Below are 14941 nucleotides of genomic sequence, written 5' to 3' on the forward strand. Positions count from 1 at the left end.
ATTGGTGTCTGTGGCACAGAAGTCATTGTTTTGCAGCTTTCAGCATAGCTTTGCAGCACCATTAATAGTGTCCTTGGAGAAATAAGTGAATTACTTAACTCCTGCGCTGTGAACCATTGGAATAGAGTCCCCTAATCAACTCCTTCAGTTTCTCAGACTCTGTATTAATATTGACACTGCACATCCATTAAACATCACCGTGCAGCAGTGCTCCAGGTGGTTGCTGCAAGCAGCTAGATTAGGGGCAAATGTTACCAACCTTCCCAATGAATCTTTACATATTTTCCTCGTCTGTGGGGACAGGCTCTCCTCTGTCACCTCACCCGTGACATACTCATTCAGCTTTTTATGTTAATGTAATCTATCCAAGCATTTATTTGCATTATCTAGAATTTTCTGTTTTGTTTGCTGCTAAGCTGGCAGTTCTGACACTAGAAGAAACTGTGCTTTTTACCTACAAAAATGAATGTGATGGTACCTGTTCTAACATCCTCCATTCGGTGATCCTACTAACATTCCCTCTTTGCCTCTGACTTAAGAGCATCTTTTCTAAGAAGGAATTGCAGGGAGCACATAGTAGCATGATGCTAAGGGAGCTGAGATCTTTTCTGGGTCAGCATTACAAATGATGCCTTTTCCAATACATTTTCCATTTATTTTCCAGTGTTGTTCACATACTTCTTTGTGCTTAATAAGCTTATCACTGTCCATTCTGTTTTCCATATTTACTTTCTGCTATGTGTGACTCTCCCACAAGTGTTCTTCCAGAAGTATTTCTGGCAACACAAATGCTTCTGTATAACAGTTAAAAAATAAATATCCTATTTATTTCCAGTTAGACCATTTCATTTTTGGCTGCTATGTTGTACATTTTCACTATGTATAATTTTCATCTAAGCAAGCGGTGCTATCCCTATTTTTGCTACCCATCCTATATATTCCTTCTGTTGGTATTCACATCTTTTTGCGAAGCAAAGTAAAGTTTGGTGTTCCTTGCCTCTTTCATCATATAATGGACGTTATCTCAACTTACGTCACCTGCTGCAGTGTGCATAAATCCATTAACTGTTTCACATGTTTGACATGTTTGACATCTTGAGCCTCCTCTTTTCTATGACCTGGGATTCTCCATGCATTTGTCATGTCAGAGCCCCACCCATCCTCTGTGAGATTCTTTCTGGACTAAATGATTTCTGTCTCTTGGCAAAGGTTTTCTTCTCTGTTAATTCTTAATTGTAAATCTCCTGTTAGCGGTTTAACGCTCCATTCTTTCACTTATGGTGTTTCCTCAACTTACTTTACTCCAGGTACCTTATGGTATTCAGTATTTAAATTACTCTTCCCATCTGTTCTTAGCAAGGGAAAGCAAAAAAACAAAGAAGCAAAGATGTCATATAAATAGAGTCAATAGCGCCTGTGCATTTGGAGAGTGGGGATAACAAGTATTGGCTTGTTACTGTGGTCCAAACCACTTTCATTTAATCTAAAATAGAAGGCTGTTCTAATCTAGCCTAGTCAAGTCCCAGAGTCTTACACTGCCCCAGCAACATCTTATCATAGAACCTTAAAGCAGCACATTAAGAAGGTCTAAACAGCCTGAAAAGCAAAGCCAGCCTTTGAACTGACACCAGATCACAATGGGGTAGGAATTCAAAGCAAATGGACTGTATGCAGTGAAAGAAATGGCATGGGATTTAAAAGCAACGTCTGTGTCATAATTAGCATGCCAATAAACAACATGAAAAAAAAAAAAGAACAGTTTTTAAAACCATATCACTTAGCAACTTTCTGGAAGATAAATGCAATGTGAAACTGTACAAAAGCAAACTTATCACAAAGCCTGTTGAAATACATTTGCTGAAAATGCTACAGAGTTTGTAGAGAACACATTTTTGGAAGAACTCTCTAATGTCTTCCCAAATCTATGGAAGCAGAATGTATGACCAGATCTGTAACTTCAGCAACACTTTTTCTCACAGGAAGAGTAAACTGATTACCTTTGAAATAGTTGAAAGCTGGGAGACAATGAAAAAGCAGAATATCAGATTTTATTCTAGTTTAACTAATTAGGTTAAAGAAAAGAAAAACCCACAAAGAACGCTTATGCATTCACCTTACCTGAAAACATTAAGACCTTTATTTCACACGCTGATGAAATGGCCAGTAACAATTCCTAAGCAAAGGTCCTTGCCACTATCACATGCAGAATTTGTCTTTTGGCAGGGACTGAACTGGACCACGTTATAGTAAATTGGTGGGATTATGCTTGTTCTAAGTGGCCATATTTCGTGCCCCAAGACAAATTAAGCTTCTAGCTTCAACAGTGGCAAAAATACTTTACTGGTGAAGAGGAATGGGTGTGGTTCACCATTACAGTGACGGATTTTCTCAGCCCACCTTTGCCTGCAACTGATTGTGTTGTTCTCCCAGCTCCACCTGAGGACAAGGATAAAACAAATTGTCATCACAGAGCACTGCCACTGACTTTGGAAGGAGTGAAACTTTGAGCAAACACAGTAATGTGCTGGATATGTGATCTAAGATGTCAGCCAGATGTGTTCAGTGGGCCATGGTGATGCACACAATTGAGTCAAAACAAAATGAAAACAGAAGCATTTAATAGGAAACCAACTGGGAATCTCTTTCCTTCAAAGTGTGGCTGTTGCTCTTTGATTACAATTGCCCAAGGCCCCACTCCATCTGGTCCATAGATTAGTATGTCACTGCCTCAGTGAAAAATGAATCATTGCTGCAGATGTATTAGTAGTTTTCAGGAGCTCCTCTGAATACAAGATCATCTGGCTATGGAATATAACCAGGATGGTATATAGCAGCAGCTGGATGTTCTGGTAGGCAATATCTCAATGTGAATATAGGTAACTAGTATGTAACATTTCTGGATGCACTGGAATCAAGAAACAGCATAAAAGCCTTAATTTCCTACCCCCTCTCTTATCCAGCTGTACAACAGGGATAAAAGGAGAGAATATGACTTTTTGTTTTTGTTGTTTTGTTAAACAATGAGCTTTAATCTCAGCTGAAAGCAAAATGCCTGAGTGAAGAGTCTCATGGTTTACATCCCTCGCTCAGATTCTGTCTGCAGAAGTGACAATACTTGCCTGCAGATGGAAGCCCAGGAGAGGTTATGCACTCCCAGCCTGATGGGTGACAGCTACCTCCCTTCCAAACAGACACTGCTTAGAGGGGCACACACATCCTGTGAGCAGGTCTGCGCTGTGCATTTGGTCCTCTCTCCCTCCCTGCATCATACTATTTTCTATGCAGAGTCCTCTAATATGCATCACCACCATATTAACAGCATAAGCTCAGAGGGGAGTGACCTTAGACTGATGTCCTCAGTGTAGCTCTCACTGAGACCTTCACTGAAAAGCAGAGTGTAAAGCAGATAGTATGAGCACAGGAGCTGCTACAGACTTTTCTGTGCAGGGGTTTGTGCTGCTGAGTGAATGGATAAATCCCAGTCGCAGGGCACTGTCCTTGTTCCTTCATTTGGAGGAGACCCAGAGGAGATCTAACTGGTGCTACACTCAGAGCTGAGGGTCCAGGCCTGCTCACCCTAATGCCTCAGTGGCACCTGCATTTGTTGAATCCAAATGGTTTGGGAGTGAGTGTAGAGCCTTCTGAAATGTGTCTCTGCTAAAGGAACAAGTTCCCGACAAGATTGCCACAGAGCAATTTAATGGGTTTCTGCTGCTGTTCAAAAGCTGTGAATATCTCTATTCATTCCCTTGGAAAAAAGGTTAATAAACTCTGAGAATCAGGGAATACTTCTGTTTAATAGCTTAGTTGTGGGAAGAGGGGGCAGGGTGTAAAGGTGGTGGGGTTTGCTGTACAAATACACTAGGCATGCTCCTGAATTTCCTTCTAGGGAGGGTGAAGCTCAGGTCATGTTCTGCTTACAGAAGAGCCAAGGAAGAGTGAGGAGGGGAAGCAAGGGGAGAGATTATTTTTGTGCAGAGCTTCCTTGAGTTACCCAACCAAAAACCCTGCCAGTATGATTCAGTTCCTTCTCCAAGCCAGTGGAGCAGGCACTGACTGCAGACATGACTACCCCAGGGAATCACACCTCCAGGCAGAGCTGGAAATGAGGGCAAGAGAATCCATCATGAACTTTCTCTGCTCTCTCAGATCGGAATTTTCTCTGATTAGCTTCAGTGGCTGCAGTGCTCCTCTCCCTTATTCAGGTCATTGGCCGGGGTGGAACAGGGCGGGGCCTGGGACACTCACTGGAAGAACAACTTCAGGCCCTGGATGCAAAACCCGGAGAACAGAAGCAGAGAAACACAGAGTGGGAAGTCCACGAGAGATTTCAGCTAGCACAAGAACCCCCCCAGACAGGGAGAGAAAGAGCTCTGTCTGCAGCCAAGCCTATGCCCATGGCTTGTGGGGAAATAAAAGTTGGAGGAGGATGTGCCTGAAATGCTGGAGCTCCTGGTCTGACTGGAGAGACACCCAGTCAGTCCCGCTCCCATCCACCAAGGAAAAGGGCTCTCCCTCACTTCAAATCATGCTTGCTGCTCAGGTGTTGTGGAATTAAAACAAAGTAAATTATAATCTCCCTCGCTGGCTCAAAGGCACGGAAAGATTTAGATTCCGTGTTTTTTCTCATCAGCTGCACAGAAGACTGAAAAATGTGTGAAGACATTCTTCCCTGTCACTCTGGCCACAGTGATATTAATCACGTGTAAAAAACGGGGGGATGTGGGCAGACTATAACCAGACAACGCTGCCTCGGTCTGGCAGGAACACGGACTTGCATCGCTGTGGTAACCACGCAGCTCCTACAGAGCAGTACATTTGCTCTCTTTGCAATGTAAGCAGCTATTTGCAATTTACTTGTAAGGAAGCACCTGAAGCACCGTGGTGGCACGGGGTGTGGCTGACAGCACTGCTGTTCCACACCCTCCAACCATCCATAGGTGAGTCACAAATGCCAGGATAACCAGCAGGCAGAGGGATCTCAATTCTCCATCGCTGCAAGGATGACAGAATGACTACACCGGACTGGCTTTTTATGCAAACATAGGCACAGACTGTGCTGGACAGAAATGGATACAAAATCATTCTCTGCCCTTATCAATTTTAGGGCATTTCCAAGTAGTAGAGAAAAATCTCTCCACTGTTTCCCCCACATTCTGTGCCTAAGAACAGAGATGATTGTGGATGTGACTTTCCTAAAGTTACAAACAAGTTGGTGCCTGAAGCATGATCATATATCTGAAGCTTCTTCTGCTAACAGGCTTGGAACTGATGGTAGAGACAGGAGTATTAAAAAACTGCTCTTCAAAAAAGGGTTAGACATAAGTAACTGGGATGAGGCATTCACCTGTCTTCACACACAACTTGTGTGATAATTTTAAGTGACATATCCCCAGTCAAGTATTAGAGTTGCAGAGCAGCTTTTTGAAATATTCTTTTTCTACACCATCCATCTAGCAATCATAAGAAAACAAAAACACACATTCCAGCCTCCTTTGAACAGTTTTCTGAAAAAGAGAGCAGGAATTTTACTTGGCCTAAAAAATTACTACAGCACACGATCTAAAGGATGTTCGAGATCAACTCTTTATCCTCTGCACATACTCTAATACCTACTTCTATTGATCTGACATGCAAAAAACTAGGACAGCTAAAAGAGAAGTCCCTGGTACATGCAGCAGCGTGGCAGGTGTGATCTACCTTGCGGGTGATCAGACGGCCACAGCCGAAAAACTAGGACGTACATGTTTGCCAGGAGGGATTTCAGAATGGACGCTGCATTCTAAGTAAAGCCACGTAAAAAGACAAGTGCACAATCTGTCGCTGTTGCCTGCACTGCCTCTTTCTTCGAAGGGTAGTTCTCTTCAAAAAGACCCATCTCAAAAATCACCAACCTAAATTCTCAAATAGTCCAAATAATGGGGATGGGATGGGACCTCTGGCGCTCACCCAGTCCAGCCACCCTGCCCAAGGCAGGGTCAAGTCCCTCTGTTAGGGATGGTGAAGACAACTAGGATTTGAGCTAAAATTTCTCACTTAATGCTAGCCCTGATGTGTTTTCATGGTTATGAACTCAGAAAAATTTCCACTCATCCATCTTAGAGATATTCAGGTCCTTCATACATTTAAGCATTTTTTCCAACTGCTCCGAATGTGTATTAGCATGCTAAAGAGGCTTTATTTTAAAAATTCAAGCTTGTTTTGGAAACATCGTTAATAAACATAACTGTACTCAGAAGACTTGGTTGCAAAATAGGAAGTTACAGATGCTTGTGAATTATTTGTGGCACCACATGAGAATTATGAATTTGAAAAGCATTTATCAGCACAGTCTTTTCATAAGTGAAGGAAAGCAGGATGAGAGTACTAATATCTGTGGCTATCATTGCTGTTAGCAGTTGGCCATACCACCCGAATCCTCAAAAAAAGTAGGACAACCCAAAAAGAAAAGTAGGACATTTAATCACTCCACGCCACCTGGAACACTCAGCACTGCATCAAGTGCATGCATTCAGTGCACTGAGATGCACTGGACAGATGAACCTGGAATACTGAAGTGGGAAGCAATGGCTACTGGATGATGTCATGCCTGAAATATTCATCAGGAGAGGATAATTTAATGTTTTCTTAGAAAAAACAATTCCCAGGTCATCTGCTTTACAAAATGAAAAGAAAACCCAAAACATAGTAGGGAAACTGATCCATAGGGTTTGATCTGCTTTTCTTATCACTAACAGCAGTGCGTCTTCTGGACCATCTTCTGCCTCAATGTGATTTCTCGCAGAACAGACTTTTGCATACCCAGAATCCCAAATTTGGCCTCAAGCAACCACCTTATGTTACTATTCACATCCCATCCTGACATTCTTAAGCAGAAGGATTTGGGGAAGCTTTTGACCAAAAAAAAGCCATTTTATTGACTTTGACATGTTTGTATTGCTGCAAATGGCATTTTGGAAAAGGGAAAAAACATAGTGGAAAAAAATTTGTGTCCAGTGTTAGGTTCATTACCCTGACCCACTGGTCCCTGCCAGACTGCATCCTTGTTCTTCTGAGTCCTCAAGCTGAGGTCCCTGTCAAAAGGAGGGCTGTGGTCTACAAAAGCAGCGTTGCTTCCTCATACCACTCATTTAGCCAATGGTTGTTTGTGAATGGACAACACCTCTCTTGCTTTCTTATAGGATGGGGTCTCTTGGCACTTCTGTGAAATCTCTGAGGCTGTTCTCAATCTTTCAGGAATCATGAGAGACCATGGCCTGAGTTAGAATATGCTGAGTTGGTAGACACCCACAAGGATCATTGAGTCCAGCTCCTGGCCCTGCATAGGACAGCTCCAAGAGTCACACCATGCACCTGAGACCATTGTCCAAACACTTCTTGAACTCCATCAGGCTCGGTGCTGTGACCACTGTCCTGGGGAGCCTGTTTCAGTGCCCCACCACCCTCTGGGTGAAAAACCTTTCCCTAATATCCAACTTAAACCTCCCCTGACACAACTTCAGCCCGTTCCCTTGGGTCCTGTCACTGGTCACCACAGAGGGTTGATCAGTGCCTGCCCCTACTCCTCCCCTCACAAAGAAGTTGTACCTGCAATGAGGTCTCTCCTCCAGGCTGAACAGACCAAGTGACCTCAGCCACTCCTTGTATGGCTTCCTCTCTAGATCCTTCATTGTCTTCGTTGCCCTCCTTTGGACACTCTCTAATAGCTTAATGTCTTTCTTATATTGCAGTGCCCAAAACTGCCACAATATTCAAGGTAAGGCCATCCCAGAGCACAGCAGGACAATCCCCTCCCTCAACCAGCTGGCAATGCTTTGCCTGATGCCCCCCAGGACATGGTTGGCCCTCCTGGCTGCCAGGGCACTGCTGACTCAGATTCAATTTGTCATCGACCAAAGTCCCTTTCCGTGGCACTGCTTTCCAGGATCTTATTCCTCAGTCTGTACTTACATCCAGGGTTGCCCCATCCCAGGTGCAGAATCCAGCACTTGTCTTTGTTAGCTGTTGGTGATTGCCCATCTCTCTAATTTGTTGAGGTCTCTCTGCAGGGCCTCTCTGCCCTGGAAGGAGTCGACAGCTCTCTTGCTCAGAATCCCCTCCAGTCCTGTGTCCAAGATATTTATGAAGATATTGAAGAGCATAGGGCCCAAGATGGAGCCCAGTGAACCCCACTGGTGACAGGCCACCACCACTAGTTTGTCCCAAAGTATTTTCCATGCTGAGGTCAGATCCTCCGTTCCCTGGCAGGATGTTCATGCTGTTCATGGCTGCAGGGCATCCTTCTGAGGCTGATGTTTTCCGTGCGCGATTGGAGACATTTCTCCTGGCGCCTGTGGTCATCCCATTGGTTTGGCTTAAACATCAAACCCCAGGTCCTTCTTGGATGACATTTATTCTGGCTGGAATATTCTGGAGTACTTTAAGGTTGTTATTATTATTATTATTATTATTGAGATTTGTTGTGCTTGTGGTGTTTGGTGTTTTTTTTCCCCTCGTTTTGTGGTTGTTGTCGTTTTTTGTTTGTTGGTTTGGTTTTGGTTTTCGGGAGGGGTTGGTCACCGTGTATATTTTTGTTCATGTGAAAATAAACCCTGTTCCCTTTCTCCCTGTGCCCACACCACCTCCTGCTCCCCGAGCGCCGGCAGCCCAGCGCCCGCGGCAGTGGCTCACCTCGGGGCAGGAGAGCCGGGTCGCGGCGGCGGGGCTGTGTAAAACACTTTTCCTCGGGGTTTGTGTGGGTTTTTTTGTTGTTTGTCTCATCCAATCGGTGCCGGCGCGGAACGCCGGGGCCGCGGGAGCCGTTTCCAGCCGAGCCGGGCCGGGCGGCGCTCCCCGAGGGCGGGATGGCGAAAGTGGTGGCGACCCTCAGGAACCACTGGAAGAAATCCACGTTCGGCGCCTGCCTGCTGGGCTGGGGCGGGCACTGGCTCTATGGGAGGCACTGGTAATGCCGGCTGGGGCCGGGCAGGGAGGCGGGAGGGAGGGGGAGCTCCTGAAATGGGGGAGTCCCCGGGGAGGGCCCCGGCACCCTCGGGGCTGGGTCTCCCTCCAGCTCCAGCAGCCGTGGGAAGGCTCCGTGGCTTCTGCCCTTCCCACCTTGGCCGCGTGGCGCACCTGGCGCCGCTTCGGGCGGGAGGTTTGAACGCAGGGGGTGTCTGGGAGGCGTGAGCGATTTTGGGGCCTCCTGGGGAGCAGAGAGTTTTCTGTCTTCTAACTTAAAAAAAATGTCATCGTCCGTGTGCGTGCCATCACCCTTTCTGCTTTTAGCCCGTGTTTTAGGGATTAATAGAACCAGACTGGCAGGGTGCCTCCTCCGTGTGCCGAGGGACAGCCATCCCAGCGCGGTGGTCGTGTTCCCTGGCTTTTCCCAGCTCCTTTTCACTTTTAATGGTGCCATACGCCACGTGAGAGATGCCAGACCCCTGTTCCTTTCCTGAGGAAAAGGGCATGGGCAGCAGCCCTGCGCTGTCCTTGCTGCTGTTGCCCACCCAGCTGCAAGGAGCCCGTCACTGCTGCTCACATAATTTGTGCCTAATGGTGTCATTCCCATTGTTTACCTGCGGAGCAAATGTCCCTTATGGTAAGCAAAATCCTCATTTGTGGTTTTTAAATAGCTGTGTTTATATTTTAGTTCTTGTCCATTAAGATGACGGTTAGTGCTTCTGACTAAAATACAAGGGCAGCCAAATTATTTTTAAAAATTGTTACTTTTGGTGCTGCTGTTTATCCTGTCCCTGTCTTCATGCCTTTTTAGTTGTTGAGTTGGGATTTTATTAGTGTTCTTTTTTGCTTGCATTGAAGCAAGCAAGGAAAGCCTCAAAGGAAAAGTTAGGAAAATAAATCTGTTTATGTTGTTTGTTACACCTTCCTTCTTCACATCGTTTTGCCTCAGGACTTTTGCATTAAATCAGTCTTTGTTTTACATGGTGCATCTGCTTTAGTTGCTTGCTTCTCACCTGAAGCAACTAAGGCTCAGTTGACTTTCAGAGAAGTATCTGGGGGTCCTGGTGGACAAGAAGCTGTTCATGAGCCAGCAGTGTGTCCTTGTGGCCAGGAAGGCCAGTGGTATCCTGGGATGCCTTAGGAAGAGCGCTGCCAGCAGGTCGAGGAGATGATCCTGTCCCTCTACTTGGCACCCTGGTGAGGCACATGTGGAATGCTGTGTCCAGCTCTGGGCTCCTCAGTACAAGAGAGATGTGGAGCTCCTGGAACAGGTTCAGTGGAGGGTAAGGGGGATGATGAGGGGACTGGAGCATCTCTCTTACAAGGAAAGGCCGAGAGAGCTGGGCCTGTTCGCTCTCAAGAAGAGACAACTGAGGTGGAACCTCGTCAGTGTCTGGAAGTATCTGAAGGGAGGGTGTCAAGAGGATGGACCAGGCTCTTCTCAGTGGTACCAAGCAATAGGACAAGAGGCAATGGGCAGAAACAGGAAGTTGTGAGCAGAAGTATTTGTACTAAACAGGTTGGGGTTTTGATGCCTCCATGTAATGTCAGTGACCTTGCATTCAGCTTTCTCCTCTGACAGCTCGAACTTTGAATTTCAATGAAATAACAAAATGTAAACAAGCAATTATTTGAAGTTCTATCATTCTAAATACCTCTTAACCAAAAGAATAAACTTAATGTACAAAATGAGGAGGAAGAAATTGCTTGGTGGCATTCCTGTGAGGGGCTGGCTGGTGGGGCAGAGCAGCCTGTGACCTTCCCAGGTACCCAGCTTATGCAAGTGGCCTCTTCACTGGCCTTCTGGTGCTACAGATATTAATGACAGCAGAGTGCACGCTATAGAGAGCTGCTGGAGTAGATATTAAGAAAAAGACTGTGCTCCTTGTGCATATGGAGAGTTGAGAAGGCCTTGGGAAAGGTGACAGGCACAACCAGTCTCCCCTTTGTGTCTCTGGTTTCCCGGAGTTCACGTGCCTGTTCGTGTGCTGTTGGTTTCAGCTGCGTTGATTTCCTGTGTGGTAACTGTGAAATCATGTTCTGGTTACAGAGAAGGCAAATAAAGAGGAAAATATGAAAGGAAAACAAACAAAAAGGAAATCTTTGATATCTGAATTTCAGTGCTTGGAGGTTATTTACACTAAGTGTAGGCATGGCGCTTTAATGATATATTGGGGGGGGGGAAATATGTTCACATATCCAATTCTTCAATCTCCCCTTTTATCTATAAAAGAAAATAAAAGAGAAAATTTTCCTTACCAGACACTGGAAATGCCAGGTAGGAAGTCCTGTGATGACAAGCAGCTGCGTGAGACTTTGATGCAGGGTGAAGCACAGCTGTGAAGTACAGCTCTCAGAGACTTAAACACTGTTTGGAAACAGTGACAACTGTTTAGCCATTTCTGTGCTATTCTCTGTGGAGGATTGTTTTAGCCAGGGAATAGAAAAATGAGGAATAACAGAAGAACCTGATGGCAAGAGTGTAAGAAAGTATTCAAAGTGGTCTCAGCAGCCCTTTCATAGTGCTCTGTGCACGGTGAGTGCCTTACTTTGGGACGGCTGGACAGCAGGGAGTAGGCCAGGGTCCCTTTCTGCAGCTTGTTTTGCTTTCAGATGTGGTAGCTTTTGGTGTCTTTTTGTGCATTCCCTCTTCCCAGTGTCTTTGCCTTCGTGCCAGTTATGCTGGGGAGCGTGAGAGGTGCCTTTTGCCCCACGCACAGACTGCCACAGGCAGCACTGGGAGAGGTTGGTGAAGGATCCGTGTATGGGCTGTGTCGGCCCTGAGGCTTGCTGTTACCAACATCAGAGGCTGAATTGCTATGCATGAGGCATACCTGACTAGACTTAGATTTGCCCTTTTAGAACAGATTAAAGGTTTAGTGAAGTCTCATGCTTCGGTTTCTGGCATCACAAGTTTCTGATGACAGGGTGTTTTGCTTTAGCACAGGATCAGTTCAGATTAGCCTCTGACTTCTTGGAAGGAGCTCTCTGAGATGTTGCTCATTTGTTTGCAGCTGAAGAAAATTCTTGTTTCCCATCCTGCATCCCTTTTTCCGTCCTTGAGGATTTTCTGAAATATTTCTCTTGCAAGAGCAGATCATTTTCTTTTTTGACTTCTCAAGGTTCATTACTCTTTTGGATGCAGTGGTTATGATGCCTGCATTTAGTGGAGCTACTGTAAATAACAATCTGTCCAGCAAATAAATGGCAACTCTTCTGTAGTCAATCTCTACAAGTTCACAGGGACAGAAGAGCTCTGGAGTACTTCCTTAAGACTTTGGAGGGTGCTACATGGACAAATCTGGACAAGAAGAATGTTACCTTTTCCAGACTTGTTCTCAGTACCACTTCCCTGCCTGGAAGTGGACCTGGGTGTCCCCCTCCTGCACCCTGATGACTGTGCTGTGGGTCTGATGTGGATGCCCTTGTGCTCCTTAGGGTGTAAAGGGAAGAGGGGCACTGGAGTGTGATGGATCATTGCTGAGTTAGTCTGAAGGCTGTGGATGACCATAACTGTAAAGGTCGAGGAGCAGCTTAGTCTGGCCTTGTGTGGTGCTTTGTTCATGCAGGGTTTAGTTTCTGGATCAGTGTATTGGCCTTTCGACTTTGGGGGCATTTGTTCAAATACTGACTGATTTAAAAGTAACGGGGTTTTGGGTGAACAGGAAGAGGAGGAAACCTTGTGCTGATCCTCCCTCCCCTATTTGTGATTCAGCCCTTCTGAGTGTGTGATACAACAGAAGGTATCTCTTCAGCAGAGGCATCAATTGGGGGGTGGCAAAGGTTTTTCATGTGTAAAATGATAGGTATTATGTCTGGTTGAACTGCTGTTAACTAAAACCCTGTTGCCATTTTTACAAAACCTTAGTGAGTCTTAAAAGTCCTTTTGTTCTCATAAAAGGACATTTTTAAAAAACCCATTGTCTTGCATTCAGGATAGCAAATACTCTCATAGTGTTGGAGAATTAAGAAGATTACTCAGTGTTGCTACATGTGAGGTTGTCTTTAATTTCTCTGGATTGCATAAATTTACATATTAGGTTTATTTTAATCTATAGCATATCATGCTGCAGGTACAAAGGACACTGAATTTAATATCCTAGATCAAAGCTTAGAGGGTGTTCACGTTGTCAGGTGTGTGCTCATACACAGTAACATACTTCTCTTTAATGTATACCCGTGAGGTTGGTTACAGACAAAGATACCATGTGATTGTTTTAAACTTTTCACAAAGTTTGGAAGCCCCTCTCACATTTATGTCCTGGGTCACCTTTCCTCAGTTGAGCTGCTGCTGTTCTTTGTACGTCCAGGTGGTGCAATGAGTTCCCAGCTATGCCAAATCAGCAGAAATTTAATCTCTGGCATGATGGACATCAGCTTAACTGACTGTCAGATTTGACCAGACTGTTACAGTGATGTCCCCGCATAAGTGATCATCACTTGGTCAGGATGGGGACCCTCGGTGTTGTACTGAGGCAGTGGACTCATCAGACACTTGGTTTTACTCTGTATGTGTTAAAGTATTGACTTTCTCCTTAGAAAATGCTGGCAAAGCACCTGAGCCTTTGACTGGCTGCCAGTAATCTTCAGTGTTATTGTTATCTACAATTTGAATGTTAGTCTCTGCGTGTTTGCCAACTGATAACTCACTTTGTCACCTTTCTGCATATACTTCCTGAGTGGCTGACTTTATTTCATCAGAACTTAGTCAAAAAAACCCAGAGTATAAATTCTGAGTCTTGGGTAAAGCAGATGAAAACTGAGATTGTCTTTCATGCCCTTCCAAAGCTGAGATGGAAGTAAATGCTAATATCCAGCAGAGAGGATACTGTGCTCTTGCCGTATTAGAAGCAGCCAAAAAAGCTCTCTTCTAAGATAAAATCTCTTTAAGGAGTTCTGTTATAACTCCTGAGGAGTGATCCAATATTCCCAGCTTTGGTCAAGTTTCTCCTCACAAAACTCTAGTGTTTTAATGCAGACACTGAGCTGGAGAGTCTTTAGGCTTCTTCTTTCTTATATACTTAACAGTCGTAGATTTAATACAATAACCCTTTGGGAAATGGGGTCTCACAGCTGAGCTTCTTTATGCATCTGTAGGGTGGTCACTTCTAAGGGAGTTGCTTTGGTTGGCCCTTAAACAAAGGCTTACCCTTCTGCAGCTGTGGGCCTCAAACAGCCTTGTTTGAGGTTTGACTTTGTTGTTCTTCTGCCTGTTGCCTTCATGGCTGCCCTGGCTGACCCTTCATCATGGGAACTGTCCTTTCCTGCCTGGCCTCTGCTGGCACTGGGGCAGAGGATGCACTCTCCGCTGGAGGAGCATGCATATTAAATTGTGTGGATCTGTGTGCTTATGTGTAAGAGTGCTAATTCCCTACTCTAGCTGAAAACACTCAGGGCAGGAGCAGTGGCCGCCAGCCCTGCACTGGGGATGTTGATGACAAGTCAGAACAGCCCCTGTTCAAGGGGGTCGTACGGATGTTGTGCTCTCCCAGCTCTGGTGTGTGGGGAGCTCTGGGCAGTTGCTCTTGTGTTCTCTCTGCCTTGGCTCCTTGCTTTGGTGTAAGCCCTCTCTGTCCTCCAAAGAGTCTGCACTGCAGTGGCTGCTGACCCTGAGGGTTGACTGGGAATGTTCTGTTTGTGGGTTCAGCTTAGGACATCCTCTTTCTTCCATACCCCACTGCCTCTGTTCGTTCCTCTCCGTCTCCCAGTTTTTTACTGCTTAAGCAAGTTGGCCCAGCTGTAAGCTGTGCGGTGCTTAATTCTCACAGCAGGAAGACAGCCCTGAGTTGGCCAGCAGATGCAACGCTGCTTGTCTGTTTTGCTTTAAGCTCGAATTGTGTAGATAAGCCCTTAGGGGAAATGTAAAGTAAAAAATTGATTTTCAGTTTGCTGTGGATGTGGTGCAAGTCAGAAGAAATCTCTGCATGTTCTTTAAGGCAGTGCAGCAATTTTCTCTCAGCCTCCACCTGCTCGTGTTCGAGGGTTCTTGAAAAGGCTT

The 14941-nt window shown here is 45.3% G+C and overlaps 1 protein-coding gene across 2 annotated transcripts in view; it reads left to right on the plus strand.

The window, feature by feature from the left end:
• Positions 1-8785: 8785 nt before the first annotated feature.
• The window catches only part of AGK (acylglycerol kinase), a 36510-nt gene continuing 30354 nt past the window's right edge, over positions 8786-14941 (plus strand). The window contains exon 1 of one of the 2 annotated variants that reach the window (XM_050324517.1): positions 8786-8944. In XM_050324517.1, the coding sequence (XP_050180474.1) occupies positions 8844-8944 (101 nt within the window). In that variant the 5' untranslated portion in view covers positions 8786-8843. The remainder of the gene's footprint in view (positions 8945-14941) is intronic. The other variant, XM_050324518.1, reaches the window with a different exon arrangement.

Source organism: Myiozetetes cayanensis, unplaced genomic scaffold (assembly GCF_022539395.1).
Source record: "Myiozetetes cayanensis isolate MyiCay16 unplaced genomic scaffold, myiCay2020 scf3, whole genome shotgun sequence".
Taxonomy (NCBI): domain Eukaryota; kingdom Metazoa; phylum Chordata; class Aves; order Passeriformes; family Tyrannidae; genus Myiozetetes; species Myiozetetes cayanensis.